General features: G+C 40.0%; 1 protein-coding gene and 2 long non-coding RNA genes across 23 annotated transcripts in view; 1 reads left to right on the plus strand and 2 right to left on the minus strand.

Moving 5' to 3' along the window:
• Positions 1-1584: 1584 nt before the first annotated feature.
• On the minus strand, positions 1585-2863 carry LOC144583141 (uncharacterized). The gene is made up of 2 exons (XR_013536761.1): positions 2575-2863; positions 1585-1785 (listed from the first exon to the last, which is right to left on the minus strand). It is a non-coding gene; the product is annotated as an uncharacterized LOC144583141 (long non-coding RNA).
• A 10163-nt stretch (positions 2864-13026) lies between these two features.
• On the minus strand, positions 13027-14526 carry LOC110076678 (uncharacterized). Its single transcript, XR_012087203.2, has 2 exons — positions 14421-14526; positions 13027-13361 (listed from the first exon to the last, which is right to left on the minus strand). It is a non-coding gene; the product is annotated as an uncharacterized LOC110076678 (long non-coding RNA).
• Positions 14527-14745: 219 nt separating this feature from the next.
• WNK1 (WNK lysine deficient protein kinase 1) overlaps positions 14746-22686 on the plus strand; it is a 128376-nt gene continuing 120435 nt past the window's right edge. For all 21 annotated transcript variants that reach the window (XM_072999858.2, XM_072999859.2, XM_078376295.1 and 18 more), the window contains exon 1: positions 14746-16705. In XM_072999858.2, coding sequence (XP_072855959.2) covers positions 15887-16705 — 819 coding nt within the window. In that variant the 5' untranslated portion in view covers positions 14746-15886. The remainder of the gene's footprint in view (positions 16706-22686) is intronic.

A 22686-nucleotide genomic window follows, 5' to 3' on the forward strand; every position in this document is an offset into this window, starting at 1 on the left:
AGAAAATCAGTAATTAACCACTTGCTTCCCCTTTCAGGATAATCAAAGTCTGCAGCCTAAGTTAGAGGCTGTCCTCCACCTAACAGTAGAGCTGGCAGCTCATCAAAGATATACGGTATATTCTAACAGATTAATGAGATTCTGATATAAAGGCAAGCATCAAGTAAGAAAATAAAAATAAAGTGATAATTAAATCAAGAAAATGTCGAAACTGTATTAAACTGGCTGGTGTCTTTGCAGTTTGAAAAGCAGGTCTGTATCTATTGTGTTGATATTTTGATGGCATTGTTTTTACTCCTTATCTCTGGTCTTTGGCCAGAAGAGATACTGCAGTACATGTTTCACACAGTGAATATCCTCCTCCATACTCCCAGAATGTGGGAAGTGAATACTGCAAGGTGTCAGAATTGGGTCTGCACTTTCCTAAAGCCTGAATCAACTTTTTCCAGAGGGCCTGTACTTCACAGCAGGCACTGCAAGATTTAGTCTTTCAAGCTTCCTTCTCAATCTGTATTGGTAGGCAATTTGGAAGTGAAATGGAGGAAATGGGAGAAAAAATCATTTTTAACTTTACAGTAACCAAGGTGAATAACAAACTATAAGATTGCAGTCTTATCGCACTGTCTTTGGAACTGTTTGGTGCAAGTGTGGAGGGCAAAACCATTTTTCAAATGTGTACAAAAGCAGTATAATGTCACCCAGGAAGAAAAGTGTCAATGATCCCTAGACCTGGCATGGTTAGAGCACCTGAGATGTAAGGTGGATACAAACAACTCATATCTGTGGCATGCCAACATTAACATAGCTGATGTGTCTTGCAAGTCAGGCAACATACCTTACAGCATAATTTCTACTTCTATCAATAAGGGTACAGGAAGCATCAGCAAACATAGTTTTATTGATTTTTGGAAGATCCAGAATCAAAAGGTATCAACATCTCAGAGCCTTGTAAGGTTTATTCCCACAAAGCTATATTGATCTTTTATAGCAGAGAAGATGATGAACTGCCCCTAAAACTAACCTGTGTGGTTCTTGACCTCATTAGGAGCAGAGTATGTCACTCTCTACTTTGGCAACCAGAGAGCAGGCCCAAATATTTTTGAAGGGACTTGGACAATTTCCAGGGAATTACCACATTTGTGATGACTCTAACATACCTGGGAGTTTCGAGATCCCCTGTGCTAAACTAGCCACACTCAAGAAGTGCTGAAAGCAAGCTGCAATCAATTTTAGATCTTCAAAGCATACCCAGAGAGATTGTCTCTCACTATGGTCCATTTGTACAAAAAAAGGAAACTGTTGCTGTGCTTCCTAGTAATTGTAGTTCTTTAGGAAGTGCCCTCTATAGACATGAAAGGGCACTGAGACTATGACTCCCATAGGCATCATGGCAGTTTCTTTGTACATTAACAACAGGAAGGAATTTCTGTGACAGCCATGGAGCTAGGCTCTTGTTCAGGTGAGCAAAATGTAGGTTTCTGAAGGTGTGGATCTGTGGCTAGAACTCTCAGAATTCTTCTTGGGGAATTCCTGGAAATTTTAGAAACTGGAATGGAAAAAAACATACATCTTATGACACATCCGTAGTTAGCACTGGTTTTAATCAGAAACTGTTTCTGTACCATATCCTAGGTGTTATGGTTTTTCTCTTGCATCAGCTGTATTATACATTAAAGGTTTTGAAGACAACGTGCTTACTACTGCTGTCTGGTCTTCAGGAAGATCATATACACATCTCACATAGTTCAGTATCCTCCTTCATACCCACAGATGGTGGGCAGCTATCTGTTACATAAAACACAGACACGCATATGTACACTATCTGTTACATAAAACATATACACATGTGTATTTCTATTACTTTACCCCAGAAGTATAAAAACATCTCTTTCACCCAAACGGTTGTGCAATAAAGCTGAGGGAAAGCAATTCAATCTAGCCATAGAAAAGCTCAGTCGATACTTGGAAGCAGTTAAGTTATCCAAATGAATATCATAAACCTTAGTAAAAAAAAAGAGAGAGAAGATGAATTGGAGAGCGAATTTTACGATCAGCAGATACAGGATATTGTATATGAATACTATTAATCAAGTATCAATAATAGATTTTATTTGACAGTAATCTGATAATTTCTTTTAGTACACAGACATAGCAATTGCAATTTACTACTAAAGGATTTGGGCCACAGAATAATCTAGGTGTCCTTCTGAAAAAGTAGCCTCAAGAAATAAGAAATGGAGGGATAAAATGTGATCATGTAGCTGGGGAATTCTAGGAGTTGTAGCCCAAAGGACTTTTAAAGAGTCTCTTGATGGTATACATATAGGCAGACAGAACACAAAAGAGAGAGAAAACACAAAATATGAGAGTATGGATTCCACAACAGACAAAACCCTAAATCCAAACTAGAATACCATATAAGGAAGAAGACTTTAGCAATAACCAGTAAAGTGGGGAAGATGGAGGCTATGTACGTCACCTTGAGCTCATGAGAGAAAGTGGGACATAGGATTAACAAATAAAATAAACATAATAGATAACTTTAAATAAGGCAACAATCAAGTGCTGACCTACCTTTTCAGAAACATAGCCTCATGTCTTCTAGTTCATGTTCAGGCTAAGTCCAAGAAAGAAGCTTTCTGTTAGGCAGCTATCATTTAATTTGGTGACTACTCAAGTCTGTCATTATTCTTATGAACTGGAATTACAGTGGGTTCAGACAATTATGAGTGCAGAAGGCCAGCTGTATTATCTTCAGCAAACAAGCACAAATAGTTTATGTGGTTGTGCTGTGGTCCAAAAGAAGCCTCGGTGAATAGTGGGCTTGTGTGCACCCTATCTCCCATCTTCTTTTTCTTCTTCACTATGATGTAAGGAAGAGAACACCATGTTTTAAACCACAGTTTAGCATTATGCATTTAATCTTAACTATGGTTTGTTGAAATAAGCTAATTTATAAAACACAGTTTGAAGTCAGCTTGTCTCAAATAAAACATTGTTAAAATCAGCCAGAAGTGAGTTCAGAAAACACCGCAAACTGAACTATGGCTTACTAAACTTTGAAATGACATCTGAGCTGAGCTACTGAGGTCTAAAGTTGTCTTTGTAAACTTAAACAGGAAAAAATAAAAGGAACAAGCAAATAATAGTAAATCGTAAAGAAGCTGAAGTAAACTGGAGCAGAGAGGCAGTTTTAGCCCCTAACTCAATGATGTCTCCAACTGCACACATTTTATTTTGTTGGATGTGTAGGCAAAGATCAAGAGCATTCCATTTCCTAAGATTTTTGCCCCTGGGATCTAGGGGCAGGCCCTTGTGATGTCACAGAGGGTGGACATTTCACAGCAACAGTTGTAAAATGCTGGTAATCAATGAAAACACTAAGATGAATTTCAAGGTGTGAATTCTAGCATCAGCTCCAGAATGTGCCATATTATGAAAAAGACAAGTCTGCTTTTGAGCATGTCTAAATGGTGTGATCTGAAGCCATGAGAGTGAACCCCAAAATATAGGCTTGCCAAGTTGCAACATCCATTTCCTAAAATTTAAGGTCCTTAACCTGAAACCAGGACAGTGGGCCCAAAACCTGAGCCTTCAGTGGCCAAACATGAGACTTGGTAACCCTAAAGTAATAGCTTCTATTCACTTCTGAGGCAAAGTAGAGCGAAGTGGCCTCTCTACCTTTTTTTTAGTGAGGATAAAACATACCTCCTTATTGAAATGAAGGAAAGCTTCTGTCAGGTAAAACCATGAAGGTTCTATGCAGTCCATACACTGTCTATGTAATGTGTTCATCCCCTCTTCCCCTTAACCGTATGAGCATTTTGGCAGTATACGTATTACAAATTTGTTGATTATATCCTTTGTCAAAACCTAACATTAAAAACCGACTGCGTGGTTTTTAAATGGTTTATTATAAGGTACGACACCTGCAGCAGTTCCTCTGCCAATTTTTGTGGTCATCTTTTCCTATTTTTCAAAATGCTGTTGTTCCACCTGTTCCTCTTGGAACAAAAATAATCCTAAAAGGGGAAACAGATTAACTTGCTCTGCAAGGGGAAACAAAGATATCAAATATCAAAACCGAGCAAAATGCTCAAATGCTTAAAATATGTTGTTAGAACCAATAAAATGCTTTTCCAAAAATATAGCAATAACTTATAAAGGTATAGAAATTATAACACCTTTAAATGTAGCAATAACTCACAGAGGTTTTGAAATTATAGCTCCTTTGATCAAATTATTGCCATTTCATTTTGCTGTATTCCCCTCTGCCTAATAAAGAAGCCTAGTTTCTAGACAATATTAATGGTAAATCCTGAGGTAAGGTATTTGGACTTTTCCCAGAATAGTTAGAATAGACTTGGCAGATCTTTACTAAATCCCAATCCTGCAACTTTTGTTGCAAAAAAGTTAGTGAATGACAATATTATGTCATTAAAAAAGTCCTTTGCTGACTTCTTCAGACTGAGTTAGAAGCACATTAGAAACTATTAGAAGCACAGAATCAAGCTAAGATATCTTTCAACATGTTGGCAACTCGAGACAGTCCCATTCCAAAGTTTATGATGAATTTTGTGAGAAAAATAAAAAGCCAAGAAGAGCACCTGATAAATAAATAGGTCTAACATAGTGAAAATATCAAGAATTATCTCAGAGTTCAAATGGCTTTGAAAGCAGACACTGGAAAAAGAAAACAACAGTGATTCGGTCATGTGATGATAGCAGTCAAAAAGTCTAAATCTAAAAATACTCCTGAATATTTGATCATTCCACACACGCATTGGAACTTGTCACATTACTGGCCCGGAAGCTTGGCCCACATGTTCATCTGGTGAGCAAGGGCTGAAAATGAAAAAATGGCTGAGAGAATTAAGGGATAAAATAATAAAGGAGTATGGAGGAAAGCAATGGATTCAGCCCTACAGAACCCTTAAAAGCTACAGTACTTTAAAAAGTAGAGGCTCAAGGCAACAGAGAAATCATTTACTCAAAAAGCAAGCAAAAGGACATTAGAAAGACAAATAATAATCAGAGCTATGGAAGCATTTGTTCACATTATGACATTCACACCATCCAGTGGCACACTGGCAGAGTTACAAATTCTACCCCCACATTCTCACAAACCCCCACAGGTGGAAACAAAAAAGTCCAACCTGCCCTCATATACATCTTTAGCTGAATAAATACACAGCAAATAAATCACACAGAAAATTTTTAAAAAACTCAATGAAACACGGAAAGCATGTTCCCAGGAGAGAACAAAGCAAAATAAAACAAAAGCCCACACAATTCCCCTCTCAAGAATCAAGAAAAGCAAGCAAACATACAAAGGGAAGGGGATTACAAAGTCCTCCACCAATATATGATGCGGCCAAGCAACAACAGAAATAATAAAAAGAAATGGAGAAAATCCCCCAAAAATACAATAAAAAAGAGAAGATTCAAAAACGTGAAAGAATCCAAGATGGAAGTACAGAGTCAAGGAAGCAGGCAGCACAACAAGATGGAGGGTATTGAGATCAGCAGCACATAATAGTCCACCTATAAGAGCAACCTATGCAAAACACCACTCTTAGCCGGGTTCTGGGCCCTCCTGTTTCTCCCACAATATTCTGATTGGATGCTGACAGCCCTCATTGATCACACTGTCATGTTTCTGCTATTGTTTCTGCAATAGCAGTATTGACACTATATTAGATGAAAAATTTACCAAACCGTTCGACATACAAATGATGAAAAAAAAATTATATACAAAGAAAAGCTGGATGTACAAAAGATGACAGAACAGTTAACCAGTTTGCTGCAGTCACGAAAGCAGCAAAATCAGGGAGCTGGACAGGGGACAGTTTGTATTTGTTTTCAGTGTGGAAGGGATTGTCAGTCTCGAATTGGCCTTCTCAGCCACATTAGACGTTTTTCCAAGTCCTCCATACAGAGCACGTTACCATAGTCTCTCAAGACTGAAGGATGCCTAATCATTTTTAGAGGCTCTCTTTTGGGAATTAACTAAAGGACACAAAAAGGGAAAAACTGCCACTTTTGTGGTTTTTTTTTTTAAAACAATATAAACACACAAGTAACATACCTAATATGGGACCATTTTATTAAAAAAACAAAACAAAACAACTGTTCTTAGCCAAAAAGGAAGGAATATATGTGCTTGCAAGCAATATTGTTTCCCAATGAAGCAAACTAACAACACCCACAAAATTAACCAAAAGTATTACATCAAACATGTTCATTTCCATTCCATCATCTATTTTCTTATCTGTAGGAGTTCTGCTTCCTATTATTTATTCCTGATAAATAACACCAACTTCATGCTTCATTGTAGCAGCATAATGGGAAAGCATGGAGCCTACTTTACCTTAAATATGAGGGGGAAATGCAACAAAAGTACGAGGGTAGAGAATAAGATGCCACTCAGGCATCTGAGGCATATTGAAGTCTAAAGCAAAGTGATGCTTACAGCCTGCATCCACAATTCTACAACAATATTCACCCTGCCAAAAAATAAAAAAATACCATAGTCATGAATGGGAATGAGGATTCTGTACACAATCCAAACTGCAATTATTAGCTGCTGTACTGAGGGATATGAAGGCAGTAAACCTATTGCCTTTGCCATATTAGTGTAGTAAGCTAGAATAGCACTTGGAGCATCAGCTTTGAAATTAATGTCTTTGTGTTAAAGTTAGAAATTTAAAAATCATTTTGTTGCTGTTAATGTTTACTGCAATATTTAACCTTGATGTAATTACTGCTAACCCGCTTGCCTAAATGCAGAACAGATGAGAAATGATATGATTTCTCTTACTCTGGCTTCATTAAATATATACCTGTGTAACCATCCTAGTTTTCTGGAAGGAATTCTGGGAATTTTGTTTGATGAAGTTGCTGATAAGTATGTGCTATAATCCCATACTCTCTTGCAGTTCCGAGGATTTGGTCCTGACAGAATCACTATTTAATCTGAATGTTTCATATTGAGTAATATGTCCTCTCTCCTAAATTGCATAATGGATTGTTCAAAATATACAAGTCCATAGAATACTGTAGTTGCATAAGCTGTAGTGTCTTCTGTGTTTTCTACTTTTATGTGTCAATTCGATTCTAAAATTTTGCATTCTCAACCAGTCGGTGGATCTTAGCCACTGGAACTTTACGAATAAGTTAAAAATATAGACAGAGAAATTCACAGACTATAAGACTCCTATGCAGCTCATTCATGTCAAACTCTGTTTTGGCTTCCAGTTACTTCCTAAAAAGAGGTATAGCTGGAAATATTTTATTTTAATTAGTACTACAGCAAGTGAAACAAGGGATCCTGTTTTTCAGACTTATTAGGTACAAGATGTAAACTGTTTTGTCAGCTAATGCTCATAAAGCTGTTCCAAATTATCCTTACATCTAGTCAGAGTCCAGAAAGCAGAAGTGAAAAGGAACAGAAAAGCATTGTAAAACGTCCCCACTTCCTTGTTTTTGAAGGGGTGGGCAAAGGTTCCATTCATAAATTCTTGTTTAAGTGACATTCTAGTAACACATCCTTCAACATTAAACCAACGTTTCTACACAAAACTAGTTGAGAGTAAGCTACACTGAAATCAGCCGAGCTTCCTTCCTACTGAGTAAGTATGCCTGGAACCAGACTGCACATTTTCAGGTCATAAGCTTGCTCATGCAAGTCACTCATATCTCTACAAACATAATCAGGCAGGAATTTCTACGTGGGCTGAGCATGTAGAAACAGAAACAGTCTCTTTTGGGTTTCAGTTGTTGGCAGGATTGAATTTAACTTTTACAGTCATGAATGAGCCTTTCATACACCGGCTAGAGAAAAGCATGAAAAATGAATTTAATAATGGCATGCCAAAGCCATCCATAATGATACCCTGAGTCCCATAGCATCATCTGAGTGGTCAATCATGAATGACTTCAGCATGTCCTTATATATTCATCCTTTGTAGAAGGAATTTCCAAGTGGATTTAAGTTTGGGTCATCCTTAAGAGAAGGTTTAAAAATCAACAGCAGGTACCTAAATTAAGATAACCTGGTACACAGAACCAAATCTGTGTTTTGTCATATAAATACTTCCTTACTTTTATGTAATTATATAATGTACTTATAATGATGTACATACCAGTCCTAGAAATTATTGTATGAAATCAATCCGGTGGAAAACTCCACGACTTGCACCAACGAGCAGAATAATTTAAGCTTCAATTCTATATCCTCTTACCTCAGGAGTAACTTAGTTACTTTTCTTCTAAGTAGAATCTTATATGATTGTACTATAATAATAATGTGCCATCAAGCTGATTCTGATTTATGGCAATCTTTTGCAGGATTTTCTAGATACAGGGTAGTCAGAATATTCAGAAGTTGTTTACCATTCCCTTCTTTTGTGGTTCATCTGGACCTGGTACTGTGCAGGCCAGGGCTGCATAGGGAAGCTAGCTGGCTGGATAACTCAGGGACTTGGACCCCTGGGTGGGGAGCCAGAAACCCCATACCACAGGTCCATCTTGATGTCTTAATTCACGTGTGTACACTGAAACAAAGCTTTAATCCAAAGGACAGCCCTCTTTAGAATTTTTCCGTGCTTTTCAAAGTGTAGGAACACAGATACATCAATTTTGGGAAAAGAAAGTCATTCCGTACTTAATAACCTAGGTGAGATTTTTAAAAACCCACAATACAAAAAAATAAAGCAAATTGTTAGCAGCAGAGGAACAACAACAGCATGAAACCTCAGATTTTCTGTACAAAGCAGATCATCTCCCAATTAGTTCTAGCTGCACCTAGTAATAAAAAAAAGGGAACTGCCAATTAAACCTCTCTCTTGAATGATAAGTTATGCATAATACAAGGTATTACTCTTAAATATTCTCCTAGAGAGTACTGATGTACTGATCAGCACGTCATCTCAGAAACACATCCAGGATATGTGGTCCCCAGGAAGCTAATTCTTCCAAAGATATGAAGAGGTGGTTCATGAATAGAGATAGACATGAACTAAAAAACAAATCACCAGATTTGTTCAAAAATTGTGAATTTGTTGATTCGTATTCATATGAATCAATGCCCCTGACAAATCACCCAATGGATTTTAGCAAATTTTCATCCATTGATTCATTTGGCTATAAAATGCCACCCCAAGGCACATAGAGACACCTAAATTGCAAAGAAGCTTCCTTTGACTCTCCACTATAATCCCTCCAAATGTGGTAAAGTTTGGGTTTCAGATGTCTAAGCTATACTTGCACAAAAAGCCCCCCCAGGAAAGTTCACCCCAGGCACCTAGAGACACCAAAATCACAGAGAAGCTTTCTATGACTCTCCGCTAAATCCTTCCAAGTTTCGTGGAGATTGGGCTTCCCCAAGCCAATCGCTAAAGGGCACTTTCGAGGATAACTCGGACATCCAAAACCCAACCTTCATCAAACTTGCAGGGCTTGTAGAGGAAAGTAAGGGGAAACTTCCCTGTCAATTTGGTGTCTCTAGGTGGTTGGGAAACATTTTATAGGTTTTTAAAGGAAAAAAAGTATTGACAAATCAGTTCATCAAAAATAATAAATGCACAATTCTGTTTCATCAACCTTGATGAATCATAAATCAAAACGTATTACCATTTTTCTGATTTGTGCCCATCTCTATTGTGAAGCTTTCAAAAGGTGATAGAACAATTTCCAGTAATTAAACAATTCCTATCCACAATTCTGTGGCTTCCAGTTTTCAAATGATGAGAGAGATTACACAGGAGCTGTGAGACAGAAGTAGGAAGTGATTTTTTTTAAAGTTTGCCCCTGCTAACATTTTTATCTTTAGTTGTATGAATAGGATTCATCATTGGAGTTTTCTTCCATGTACCCATTTCATCTTATTTTACATCTTCCTTTTCCCCAGGACTGTGGCTCACATGCGTAATTTTTTTTCCTGCACATTGTTTCATGACAAGCAATTCCACTCATGCATTTCATCTCATATGTAGTTCATTTCACTTGTTCTCCATGGAACTGGGGCACCTGTCTGTGAATGACTTCCTTATGTTTTTCCTTTACAAGATGTCACTTGGGTTAACTTTACTACAAGTGTACGCTGAAGTGCTCTGTGAACTCTTAGGTCTCCATGGGTTCAGTGAGTAGGTTTCTCATGCATTTTTGCTCAGATGTTAAGTTCCAGTGCATTTGACAGAATTCTGCTCTAAGTAAATATGTATGATCGTAAGGCCTAACTACTAATTAGCTGTAAGACTAGTAAACTATTTTTCCAAGTAGTCAAAATTTCTAGTGACAATTGAGTGTAAGTCAAGTCTTTGAATTTAAAACATTAACATATATAACTATGAACCTGAATCCAGGGTGAACGGGAACTGGTAATACATAGCCAGCCAACCAGGTAGGCCCAGTCATCTATGGCATCATGTCTATCTTTCCCAAGCAACCCCTTTTTGATATGCAGATTGCTGCTCTTAAGAAGTCACTTCCTCCTTCTTGCAAAGTCAGACTAGCAGTTGTTCTCATTATTGTTTTCTTTTGCTAGAGAGAAATACTGTAGCATGTAGGCCTCTTCTGGAACACCTATGGTCAGACCCTCAAATGGAAGCAAACATTAGGGTTTCCATATTTGGAAATAGGGTTCTTGCCTCTTGCATTATATTTGAATGAACTCCCTTGAGCAATGAATGTATATTCTATTTTTATCTAGTTAAGACTTCCTAGAGTATCTACTTCTGTTCAACAGTTACAAACTAGCCTAAGGTTAGTTGCACTCTGCTAGCATAAACAACCAAACTGCCTAATAATCTCTCTATCCTCCTTGATTTTGCCTTCAATAAACTACTACCTGATTGTAGCAGTTTTCAGAGACACAGTAATGTTAGTCTGTTTCAGAATGTATAATAAAACCAAACAGAAAACCTAAGTATTGTGCCTCTTATAAGAGTAACAAGTTGTTGTGGATCACTTGGAATTTTTATTCCATTTTGTTCAGTAAGAGTGTGCAAATAATTGATTAACGGAAACCTGTTGAGATACTTTGTCTTTATGACTGTTTCAAGGAGTCTGCCCTGTTGTGTTACACAGAAGTATTGAGCTCAGGAGAATTTTACACACTTGTTTTTGTACTAATTGACATTGCTTAGTACTATAACAGAAAGACTACCCAACTGAGATTTGTCTGGTGCCGACGCTGATGACATTTCGGCGCCAGGTCAAAACCTTCCTGTTCCAGAAGGCTTTTAATTGAAATAATATTAGCTGTGGGTCCGATGGCAATTTTTATATATATTTTAATTGTATTTTAATTGTTCTAAATTGTATTGTATTTTAATTATTGTAAGCCACCCAGAGACCTTTGGGTAGTGTGGGCGGCATATAAATTAAATAAATTAAATAAATAAATAAAGTTCAAATCAATACATATAAACATGGGCTCCCTTGTGTACACAATCCAAGGTGCTTGGCATTTTGTCTTTTTTCCAATATCTTTGAAGTTATTTCTATTCTGTTAAAGCACACAAACTGACTTCAATTCTCATTATATTAGATGCAGCACTTTAATTGTACCTGTGTTATTGCTTTGGAATATTTAACAAAACACCACGTAACTGGTTATGTGAAAGCTAAATATTAATAATAGAGTGCCAACAAGTGAATTCTGATTTATGGTGACCCTTTTCAGGGTTTCCCAGGTAAATAATACTTAGAAGTGGCTTACCATTCCCTTCTTCTGGAGACACCCTGAGACTGTGCAGCTCGCCCAAGGCCACACAGGGAGACTCTATTTGCAGGAGACACCATCTGGAATTAAACTCCTAGCTTCTGCCTCCACAGTCAGATACCTAAACCACTGAGCTATCTAGTCAGCCAAAGCTAAATATTGCACACATTTGAAAGAAGAACTGATTTCAATTACAGTTGCTATAGAACACAGAGCAAAAGAATTATTTTTTCTGGCTTCTTTTATTTCACTGGACTATTCTGGGGAGAAAGAAAATATTACTGTGGAGTGAAAAAAAAAAGGAACTGGTGTAGATAGATAAACATTGCTCACACTGTTAAGCCATTCTCAGTTCTTCCCTTTCTCCAGTCATGATGTTCCAAAATATGTTAGTATTGGCTGCTCTTCCAGTATGGAACGATGTATCCTTCAGCTGTAGCAGTTTTTTAAATCTGAAAATTATCTCAGAACTTTCTGTAATAAAGTTGGATAGCTGAATAAAATATCCTTCACTTAATTTCTTTGAAACACATACACAATGCTGACACACAAATTCTGGAACCAAGCTACAATGGTATCAATGATATATTACCCAAATACACCTCTTTTAATTATTCAGTCCAAAAAATTTTGAGGGCAAAATAAAAAATAAAAAAAGTTCATGACCAAAGTCCTCTTAATGTACTGCATGAAAATAAATTACTTGTAGCTGTAGGCTCTATCACAGGTTGGCCAGGATGGCCATTTTGCCTGAGTCTCATATATAAATTTTTGTAACTCTGTTTTGGCACGTCTACATTTTTAATATAATAGGAACATTAACAAAATTAGCTCTGGGTAGTTGTACTGCTTTTTAAAAGATTATTGGGAAACAATGCACCTGCCAAACACAAAGAATGGACTGTCTCTTGTTTTCTGAGTAGTATAAATGACATTTGAACAAATAATGAGAGAGAGGAAGAAGAATTACTTCTGTAACCATATATAGTAACATTTGTCTTCACAGGGGCCCATGTTATTAATCTGTAAGAAGACCGTCTGAAAATTGAAGGCGCATAAGATTCATTGTGGCACAAAGTGTTGTTGACTTACAGTTCACTTCATAAAATGCATGAAGCATTCTTGTCATTTGGTATGTTTGTGTATACACATAGGCACAGATCGTGCGAACAGAATTGTATGCAACAAGGCTGAAGGGCCATGAAATAAAACTCATATTTCACTCTATATACAGACCACTGAGGTTCCAAAGGTCATAAACTGAAAACTATTTTTAAAAATGTACTTAAAACACAGAAGAATTCCTTAAGATCCATTGATTTTTAAAATGCTATAAGGCAGATATAAGCCAAATACAATAATTTTGATCCCAATTTATAGCAGAATCCTAAAAAGCCAAGATGGCTGAAAGCTAACACAGCTGACACTAGGCCAGCTGAAGCTGTGCTAAATTCAAACTCTTTGTATTTTAAAGATGGTAGCAATTACTTGAGACAACCAGCCTTGCGCTGGTATAATTTTGTGGCAGCACTACAGCCCTTGTCTCTGGGCTGGAGGAGGATTGGGTTTGTCATAGCTCTTCCATCACACTGTATTCCTTTTCTGGTTCTTCTGAAGGCCGAATGTAGCAGTTTTGCTGGAAAAAAAAACATAGGTATGCTGACACAAAAGGCAGTTTTCCTGATACAGTATAAGGGGACTTCTGTTGCTGTTGGGTACTGTATTAGGAGTAAGAGCAAAAAGATTTGTGCTTATTCCTAATCCTCTAGAACTGACATATCTTTGAGGTACAACTGCACTGCCAATTTATTCTTAGAGCAGACCCATAGAAATAAATGGCATTTTGGTTAATTGTGCTGTAGTGTAGGAATAATTAACAAGAATTTAGCTCTATACCTGTCTTCTCAGAAAAAAGTCTCTTCTGACTTCAGGCCTTCTTACTCCCTGCTAAATGTGTAGAGGATTGCACCAACCTCAGATCCAAGCCAACATGAGCCCCACACAAGCAAGTCCATCCTCTCAGTCACTATGGACTGCTTTCAGCAAGAAGATAATCAAAATACTAATAAGCAGGGTTGGGAAGAAATCTCTGAAGTAGTATGTGGCACAAAATATACCTATTATTTATTTATTTAACTTATATGCCGCCCACACTACCCAAAGGTCTCTGGGTGGCTTACAACATTACAACATATTTGGTGTAATGCACTAGACCACTTGGTAAAGGAACATTTCATTTATTTTAAATCCTGCTTTATTATTATGTTAGAAGGGTGAATCCTACACGTGACCAACTGTACCATCTCCTGCAGGCAGTAAATGCCTTCTGGAAAGATATTTTCCTCTCTTTTCAAAGGGGCCTATTTCCATGTTAGTATTCATAGGATTTTAACCCGAAAGGGCACTTTATTTTTAAAATTGAATGCACATTTGGTCTATTTGATTTTTTTAAAATTATAGAAAAATGACAACTTCCGAATAAAGTCGCTGAATCCATGCTGGTGGTTATCAATGAAGATACAGTACACGTTTTTTCCCAGTTAAGTCTGTCTGTCAGAAGTGAAAAACAAAAAACAAAACTGAGGATGTGTTTTAGCCTGAGGGAAACTCTTCCAGCGTTCCAGACTTCATCTACTGTATGAAGCGCTTTCCTTGCCTTCACCCAGCCCCATCCTACCGACCGCTCTCGACTTACCACGCGCTCTCATTCGAGATCACGAAGCACGGTTTATTGCTGAAATAAAAACTACAACCCCCACAGTTCCATTTGTCGGCCTCGCCATAAGCCGCTTGCGCAATGCACCCTGGGAAGCCTCCAGCCGGCCGCTGGGCGCTTCGCGAGGCCGAATAGAACTACATCTCCCGCGCCAGGCGAGAAGGCGAAGCGGCGTTGACGCAGGCGCGTTAGAGTGCGGACGGAAAAAGGGGGCGTGGTCTCGGAGACAGTCTCGCTCTCTCCCTTTCTGTCTCTGTGCGTGTGTGTGTGTGTGTGTGTGTGAGAGCGAGCGAGCGCGTGCGTGCCTGCTGGTTTCTGGCAGAGTCGCCATTTAGCGCGGCGAGTTCGCCCGGATTGGGAGAGGTGGCAGTCGGAGGGAGAGGCCCATCTCCTCAGGAGCGACCGGGAAAGAACGCAGGAAGGGAAGACGGGCGAGAAGAAGAAGCCAAGACAAGGCTCGGCTTCTCGGTTACATTCTCTCCCTCGCCTCGTTCTTCCTTCCCCGCCCGCTTCTTTGCCCCGCCTTTTCAGGCCAGTCACTCTCGGAGTGTGAGGCGGCGGGTGGCCTCCTCCTTCTCTTCTTCTTCCTCTGGGTGAGAGAGAGAGAGAGAGAGAGACGACGACGACGACGACGAGGAGGCTGAGGCGGGAGTCTCGGCAACGAGTGTGGGAACGAAAGGAGGTGAAGAAGCCGTCCCCGAGAGCGGAGGCGGTGAGGACGCGGCCGGGGCCCTGAGAGAGCGGGCGGGTGACGACGCCGGCGGGACTTGGACTGAGGCAAGGAGTGGAGCGAGACCGAGAGAAGGGGGAGAGCGAGCGAGCGAGCGAGCGCGGCCCCGCTGGGGAAGGGCCTGCCCAGCCTTGCCGTACCCCCCACCCCGCCCGAGGCCTGTCGGAGGCTCTTCCCCCGGCCTTTCCTTCTCCCCCCCTCTTTCTCCTGCTCCGTCCTCCTCCTCCTCCTCTTCCCCACCCCGTCTCCTCGGTGCCCATCTTCGCTGCCGCTCCCGCTCCATGTCGGCCCTGCTCCTCGGCTCCCCACTGCAGCAGGATGGATGCGGACACTGACCGGGGAGGCACCCGGCCGCCGGCCCAACCCGCTCGACGACTGCAGCACCCGCAGCAGCAGCAGCAACAGCAAAAGCAGCAGCAACAACCAGAGCCGCTGCTGCCGCTGCTGCTGCCGCTTTTCCTTCTGGCCGTGAGGAGTCTGCCAGAGCCGCCTCGGCAACAGCCGTCGCCGCGGCCGTCGCCGCCGCAGCGAGAGCAACAGCGAGAGCAGCTCCTCGGCGTGGTCCCAGCCGCGCACTGACCCGCCTCCAGGCAGCTTTTACCGCGGCAACCGCGGCTGGTGCTTCTCCTCCTCCTCCTCCTCCTCCTCCTCCTTCTCCTTCTGCTGCTGTTGCTGCCACCGCTCCCGCGCCTTCCTCGCTCTTCTCTCCGGCACCATGTCGGGGGGTGCTCCGGAGAGCGGGCCGACGGCAACTCCTCGCTTCCTGGCTCCGCCGCCGCCCCCGCCCAAGAACGGCTCTAGCTCGGACAGCTCCGTTGGGGAGAAGCTCGGGGTCTCCGTGGCCGCTTCTGCCTCTGCCAGCGCCGGCGACCCGGAAGGCGGCGCGGAAGGCGGCGGCGGAGGCCGCGGCGAAGAATACCGCCGACGTCGCCACACCATGGACAAAGACACCCGTGGCGCGGCCGCCACCGAACACCGTTTTTTCCGCCGGAGCGTCATTTGTGACTCCAATGCGACCGCGCTGGAGCTTCCGCGGCTTCAACCCGCCGCGCCTCCCGCCGCCGCCGCCACCACCACCACCACCGCTCGAGGGAGCATCCCGCCAGTGTTGGGCTCGCCTCCGGAATCTGTCAACCAGGCGGCATGTGCCTCTGTCACTGTCAGCCAGGCCTCCACGCTGCTGCTCCTGCAGCAGTCGTCACCCCTGCCTCCACCCGCGGATGCGCCACCCGAGCAAGAAGTCCTGGTAGCGAAGGAGGTTGCCCCGCTGCTGGCGAAGGAAGAGGGCTTGGAGACCACCGCGCTGCCCCCTACCAGTACAGCAGGAAGCACGGTTGCTTCTGCCCGAGATGTGCAAGAAGAGAGGAGTAAACAGCAGGAAGATATCGAGGAACTGGAGACCAAAGCCGTGGCTGTTTCTCCGGATGGCCGTTTTCTTAAGTTTGATATCGAAATTGGCAGAGGTTCCTTCAAGACTGTCTATAAGGGGCTGGATACTGAGACCACAGTGGAGGTTGCTTGGTGTGAGCTGCAGGTAAGCCTTAGATTACTTTTTTGAGTTAGAATTGCCTTTTATCCCTAGTTGATAGTCCCAAGAGAAGTGTTGTACCTCCATTTGATACTGATGGAAAAGATTGATTGGTCTTGAGAATCTTTTAGATATTTGCATAATTTTCTTGTGTCTGGTTAAAAAAAACACCTTGATTGACTTTGATTTTAAAAAGTCAGCCAATTCTGCTGACTGAAGGATTCCCATTAGCAGGAAGAGGTGAATTTTTCAGGAGTTATTTCCTTTTTTATGTATACTCTCATCCATCATAAAATCTGCTCAGGGGGTGTGTCTTCAAATTTGTTTTGAGCAAATTTAGTGAGAGAACAAGGGGGAGGACAACTCCAGAATGAAGAGGAAGGGAAATAAAGTTCTCTGCTTCTTCTTTAATGTATTGATTGGAGGAAACTAGGTGAAATTTACCTTGTTCTGTCTGTTAATGGATGCTCTAAAACTAGGATATACTGCTTGGCTTAATTTTAGATTTGTTCCCCAGCAAAAGTATAACATTCTAATTATGAACTGTATGTAGTATTTCATTATGCTACAAATGAAGTGTAGTGACTTCATGTGAAGTGAACAGATAACTTCTTTTCATAGAATAGTAGAGATTCAAGAACTTGAAGGATCAACTAGTAGAATCCCCTGGGAATTAAAACTTTTTCTGGAGTTTAAAAACTCAGTTTGGTAATATAGCCTAAATCCATTAAACTCGTGTAGAAATGTACTTGTTTGCCCCTGTGTACTCAGCTGTATGTGGTCATGATATTGCAGGCTTTGTTTTTAAAATGTTATTATTCGTAATCTAACAATCTTAAATAATTTAATAGAACAATTGTTTTGGAATAGTCAATAATTTTTTGTTTGCTTTTCATGTTTCATTCAGCAGCACTAGCCCTGTGATTTGCTATGATAAAAGGCAATGTGTGAAGGCCAAGCATATATCTCTAAAATGTCTGCTACATGCTTGGAGAAATAAGCCTATAAAATACTATTTGTTATGATAAATACATGGAGCTAGATCTACTATTACTCCTACATAGATTAGTTCAGTAAATGTAAATTAGGCTTAAGTTGTGACAACTTTTCATTCATTTAAATTGGTTTACTTTATGTAGGATTGATGTTAGTTTTATGGTGTCTGGTTTTCCCTCTCTTGTGAAATTGTTCTAGTAAGTCCATGTGTTAAAATAAAGCAGAAGTGTAAATTGGTATTTCTTCAGGTGTGTGTATTCAGTAGAATGGTAGGGGATTACTTGAACCAGATTAAGGTCATATTGTGTTCAGCTGTTTGCAGATTGGCTGTTCATGCGTACAGGTGGGCCGTCTTAAAAAGTAACATGTAGGTACCTTTTTAGTCCTGTCCAGTGTGATGTAGTGCAGTGGTTCTCAAAATGGGCCCCAGATGTTCTTGGACTGCAATTCCCAGAAGCCTTCACCACTTGCTGTGTTGACCAGGATTTCTGAGAGTTGCAGTCCAAGAACATCTGGGGACCCCAGTTTGAGGACCACTGATGTAATGGACAGACTAGGACTCAGAAGATGTGGATTAGAATTCTTTCTCAGCCAGGAAATGGCAGGGGCAAAGCCACTCCTTAAATATTTCACTTATCTTGAAACCCATTAGGGTTGCTAAAAGTTTTTTCTGACTTGGTGGAACATAAGGCACACACAACACATTTTTATTGAACTATGTACATTGTATTCAGATAAATAGCAGTTTCTTCTTGCTGTGTAGCTAGTTCAATACATCCAGAAGTAGCCCTAAATAGTACATATCGGTGGTTTGGCAGTTCTTTGTGCCTGACTATAGTTCCTCACCAAATGCTCCCAGAATAGTTCTGATTGTATTGAGACTTAAGAGGTTGGTATGTTAGAAATGATGCAGTGGATGCATTTATTATAAGTGTATGAATGAACATTCTGGTTGAACAAAGTAGAAAGAGGTAAGACAGAATCAATGTGGAGGTTTTGTAGAAAGCATTGAGGAGCAATTAGACCATCTGTACTTTTTGCAGGTTATGTTGCTAGCAGCATTATATGCTGAAAAACTGGTTGGACAGTATAAAATATTTAAAATATACCAAAACTTCAAAAAAACATAGCAAATAAAAGTAGCAGAGAACATATTGATAAACTTTGTTGGTATACAGTAAATTTCTTAGTTTTGATTGCTTTGCTTTAGGTGAATGTTTGAAACAAACTCGGAGTGAACCAAATGCAGCAGCAGGTCGGAAAGATAAAACCAGCTGTCAGTTCATCAGTTTTGTCCTCTTGCAACTAAATTGTTGAAATGTGGGCTTCGCTATGGTTTCCTTTTCCAAAGGGTTAGCTCTAAAATATGTAATAATTATGCTGATTTCATCAAGTTAGTATAGATATCAGAAGCCAACTATTTGGCTAATTCATTAATTCAGCACAAGACCTGTGGTAAATACGTAGCATGGATAACTCGTAGATTTCATTCAAGTGCTTGCTTAAAGTGGAATAACCAACTTGGAAACAGAGCCCCTCATAAAATGAGTTTAAAGAGATTGGGTGTTCTAGGAACATGTTGAATGTTATTTATTGTTACGCATTATCTTTTCTGGCTACTAGCCTGGTACTTGCTTTGTTACTGCTTTTGACTTAATCAGAATTGAAGCTTTTTTTACATGGAGGAAAATATCCTTTGAAACAGGAATCAAGCATGCAGATTGACAGCTGCACTGGAATAGTAATTGTGCTAGTTGATCACAGTATAACTGTGTGTAGGCTGGTTTGGGACACAGAATAGATTGTGAGGGTTGAATGTGCACTCAGCCCTTGAATTAGTTCCAGGATGTACATATAATGACCAGGTACTAATATTGAACTTGTTTCTGCTGAATTAACATAGTGTTGTCCAGCCACAAAGACAAAGCAGTTTGTATTGTAGTATAAGATTTTGTGATTTATCCTTGTTTAGATAAATAAGAATTTGAACGTAGTGTCAAAAATCTGGGTTGTATATGAAATAAACCTTCAAGTCAGGTTTATTTTATCACCATATATTGTTTCATCCCAGGGTCACCCTTAACTTGAATGAATCATCTTTTAACAACTTGAAGTTATCTGATATGGTGTTCTGAAATTCAAACTGATTTGCCTATGGATGATATTGAATAGAAGTAGAGAAACACATAATTTTGTATTGTATATTATCTTTTTTATAAGAAGTCATTTTAAAATGGCATCTCCTTTTATCAGATTTAAAATTCTACCCAGATAATTGCCTGTCATCATAGGAAGGCAGCAGACTTTTTAGGGAGAGACCAGGTGGGAGTAAAGTTTATAATTAACTTGAGCACATTTTGTTGTCACCATATTGGGAATGTGCCAGTGTGGTAATGCACTGTGCTGCTCATGGTTCCTGCTTGGCTTTCTCTTGCAAGTGAGAGTTGCTAAACAAACTGCATATTTTCTATCTGAGGTTTGTTTGGTGTGACATCATTTGAGTAGCATCATCATGGTTGCCAGCTGATCACTCTTGCTGCATGAGGAAATAGCTAAACAAGCCATGGATCTTTGACCCATTGTCTGTTTAGTGTGCTGTCTAAACCAGAAATTCTGATTGTTAACCAGTAAGCCAGTGATAAACCATAGCTTGTTTTCGGCTTGTAGTGGAAAAATGACCGTTGTACATAAGCAATCCTGTAAGTGATAAGAAATAGAGAAGTACTGGTAAAACAGTGTAACATAAATGATGTAAGATCTTTGCAAGGTGCATTATATTTACCTTTTGTGGTTCAATCTGAACTTTATACTTTAGTTATTGTTGATAACTGGATACTGAACAGCTTCTGAAATGCCATGCTTTTAGAAGATTTTGGAATACATTATGGTGCATCTTAAACTTGGGTGCCTCTCTGAATTTGAATTAAATACAATACAGTGGGGTCTTGACTTACGAACAACCCTACTTGCGAACAATTCAACTTACGAACCTGCTCTATAGGGGAAATAAGGACTCGACATACGAACTTCCCTCAAGTTACAGGCAGGGGAAAAAGTGCCCCCTCCCTCCCCTTAGAGGCTTCTGGAGGGGAAAAAAAGGTCAGAAACTTAAAAATAAATAAAAGAAAGTCACTTACCAGACCTTGGTAGCCCCCAAACAGCAGGAAGAAGAGCAGGAAACAGCTAAAAGCTGTATTTCTTATATATGGTGTGATGAGAATTTAATTCCACTATGTTTGGACAAGAACACTTGCAGTGTAAGCAACTGGCTGTCATTTAGACTTCATTCTGATTTTTACATACAAGCATATTCTAAATCCCAAGTTTCAATATTATTTGGTTGTTGAAAAGAAGAAAAAATATTTTGAAAGATAGAAACCTGGTGCTCAGCAATGGAAGTTGAAGTGTTGTCATGGTTTGTAAGGATTTGTCTGTTTGGGGAAGTGGATTACTTTCAGCATGTTGTTCTATTTGAAAATTATTTATTTACAATGTGCTGCATTTTCCTCTGCTAGGAAGCAACTTCTTTTCTTGACTTTGGTGAATTGCATATGCTTCTGTGATGAATCTTAAGTTCATTCTTTGTAGTTCATGCATATGGTGAAATATAAAATGATTGTTAGTTTCGTAAACCCACCCTGATATGATTTATATTGGATTGTGGATTGGGAGTTGTTTCATAAAATAGTGTTTCGTTCTTCAGCAGTGTGTCATTGGATTTTTCTCAAAATGAATTTTTAATGGCTTTCATAGCTCAATAGTATGGTTAATAGGCATAAGTCCTTTTTGCCTTTCAGTACTAAATTTAGTCCTGTAGGTCAGATGAAGTCAAGCATGCAATTGATTATTCATTCATGTATCTTAAAGTATTGGGTGTAGTTAGTAGACTCCAGTTAAATCCCTCCCTGCTTTCCATTAAGTCATATTTGGGTGGGAATGCAGAATAGACTCTTAATTTGTATGTATTAAGAGCATACCTATAAAGCAATTAGTTTCTTGTGCTGGTATTTTGGTATTGGATTGCTGTAAAGGATCAGTTACTCATTAAGGAGCCAACCATTTTTACCGTCTTAAGCAGAGTTTCTTTAAACAGATGACACTTCCTATTTCTGGTGTAGTCAGTAGCTTTCCACTTTCAGAAAACTTCAACTGGAAAATAAGCAGTGCTTCAGTTTGTTTAGTAGTGATCTTCTAAAACCTTTCAAAAATGTGTCTTTCCAGTTATCTTGGCACTCACCTGCTTTCCCCAAAGCTTCTCCCTCTGTGACAATACAAGTAAGCTACTAGTAGCCTGGATAAATTATTGTTAAGTTCCACTGATACTATATCAGAACAGTTATGTTGTTCTGACAGTCAAAGCCAGTAGACTGTTAGGGTACTGACTTAATTTAAGGCCAAAATTCTATTTGCTTTTGTGATAGTGTGATTGGGTTCAGTTGAATCATTTGGCAGTTCCTCACTTTTGGCGGGAAATAAAGACAGAGACCTATTTACTAAACTCATGATTTTGCTTTTTTTAGTCTCAGGCTTTTCAACAATTATTTCTATTGCGTCGAAACAAGATAATTCTGGCAACGGGTCATAACTAGAGGACGTTAACTCACGGTGAAAATCCAGATAACTCATTGCGGTGCTGGGCTGAAACGTGCTCTGTCGGAGGGGTTCTGAAGGGGTGCACTCCTCACCGCACAGATGGTTCCACAACATGGGTGTCTCGCCCAGTCTCCTTTCAATGGTCTGTTATAGGTGGGATCAGGATGGATCTCCTTTTTGCCTCGGGCCTGTCTGTGCGGGAAGAGGATGACTGTCCACTCTTGGGTTTCTAATAAGGTCTCCCCCTCTCAGGCTCCGGGTCAGGCAATAGTCCACCAACTTTCAGGTTTGGGAAATCTCTGAAGAGTCCGTGCACCTTTTCATAATCAGTTTCTGAACCATTTCGTCCTTCCTTCCTTCTCATTCTCTCTTCCTCAAGCTTTCTGCCAAACCATTGC

Source organism: Pogona vitticeps, chromosome 5 (genome assembly GCF_051106095.1).
Source record: "Pogona vitticeps strain Pit_001003342236 chromosome 5, PviZW2.1, whole genome shotgun sequence".
In the NCBI taxonomy this organism is placed as follows: domain Eukaryota; kingdom Metazoa; phylum Chordata; class Lepidosauria; order Squamata; family Agamidae; genus Pogona; species Pogona vitticeps.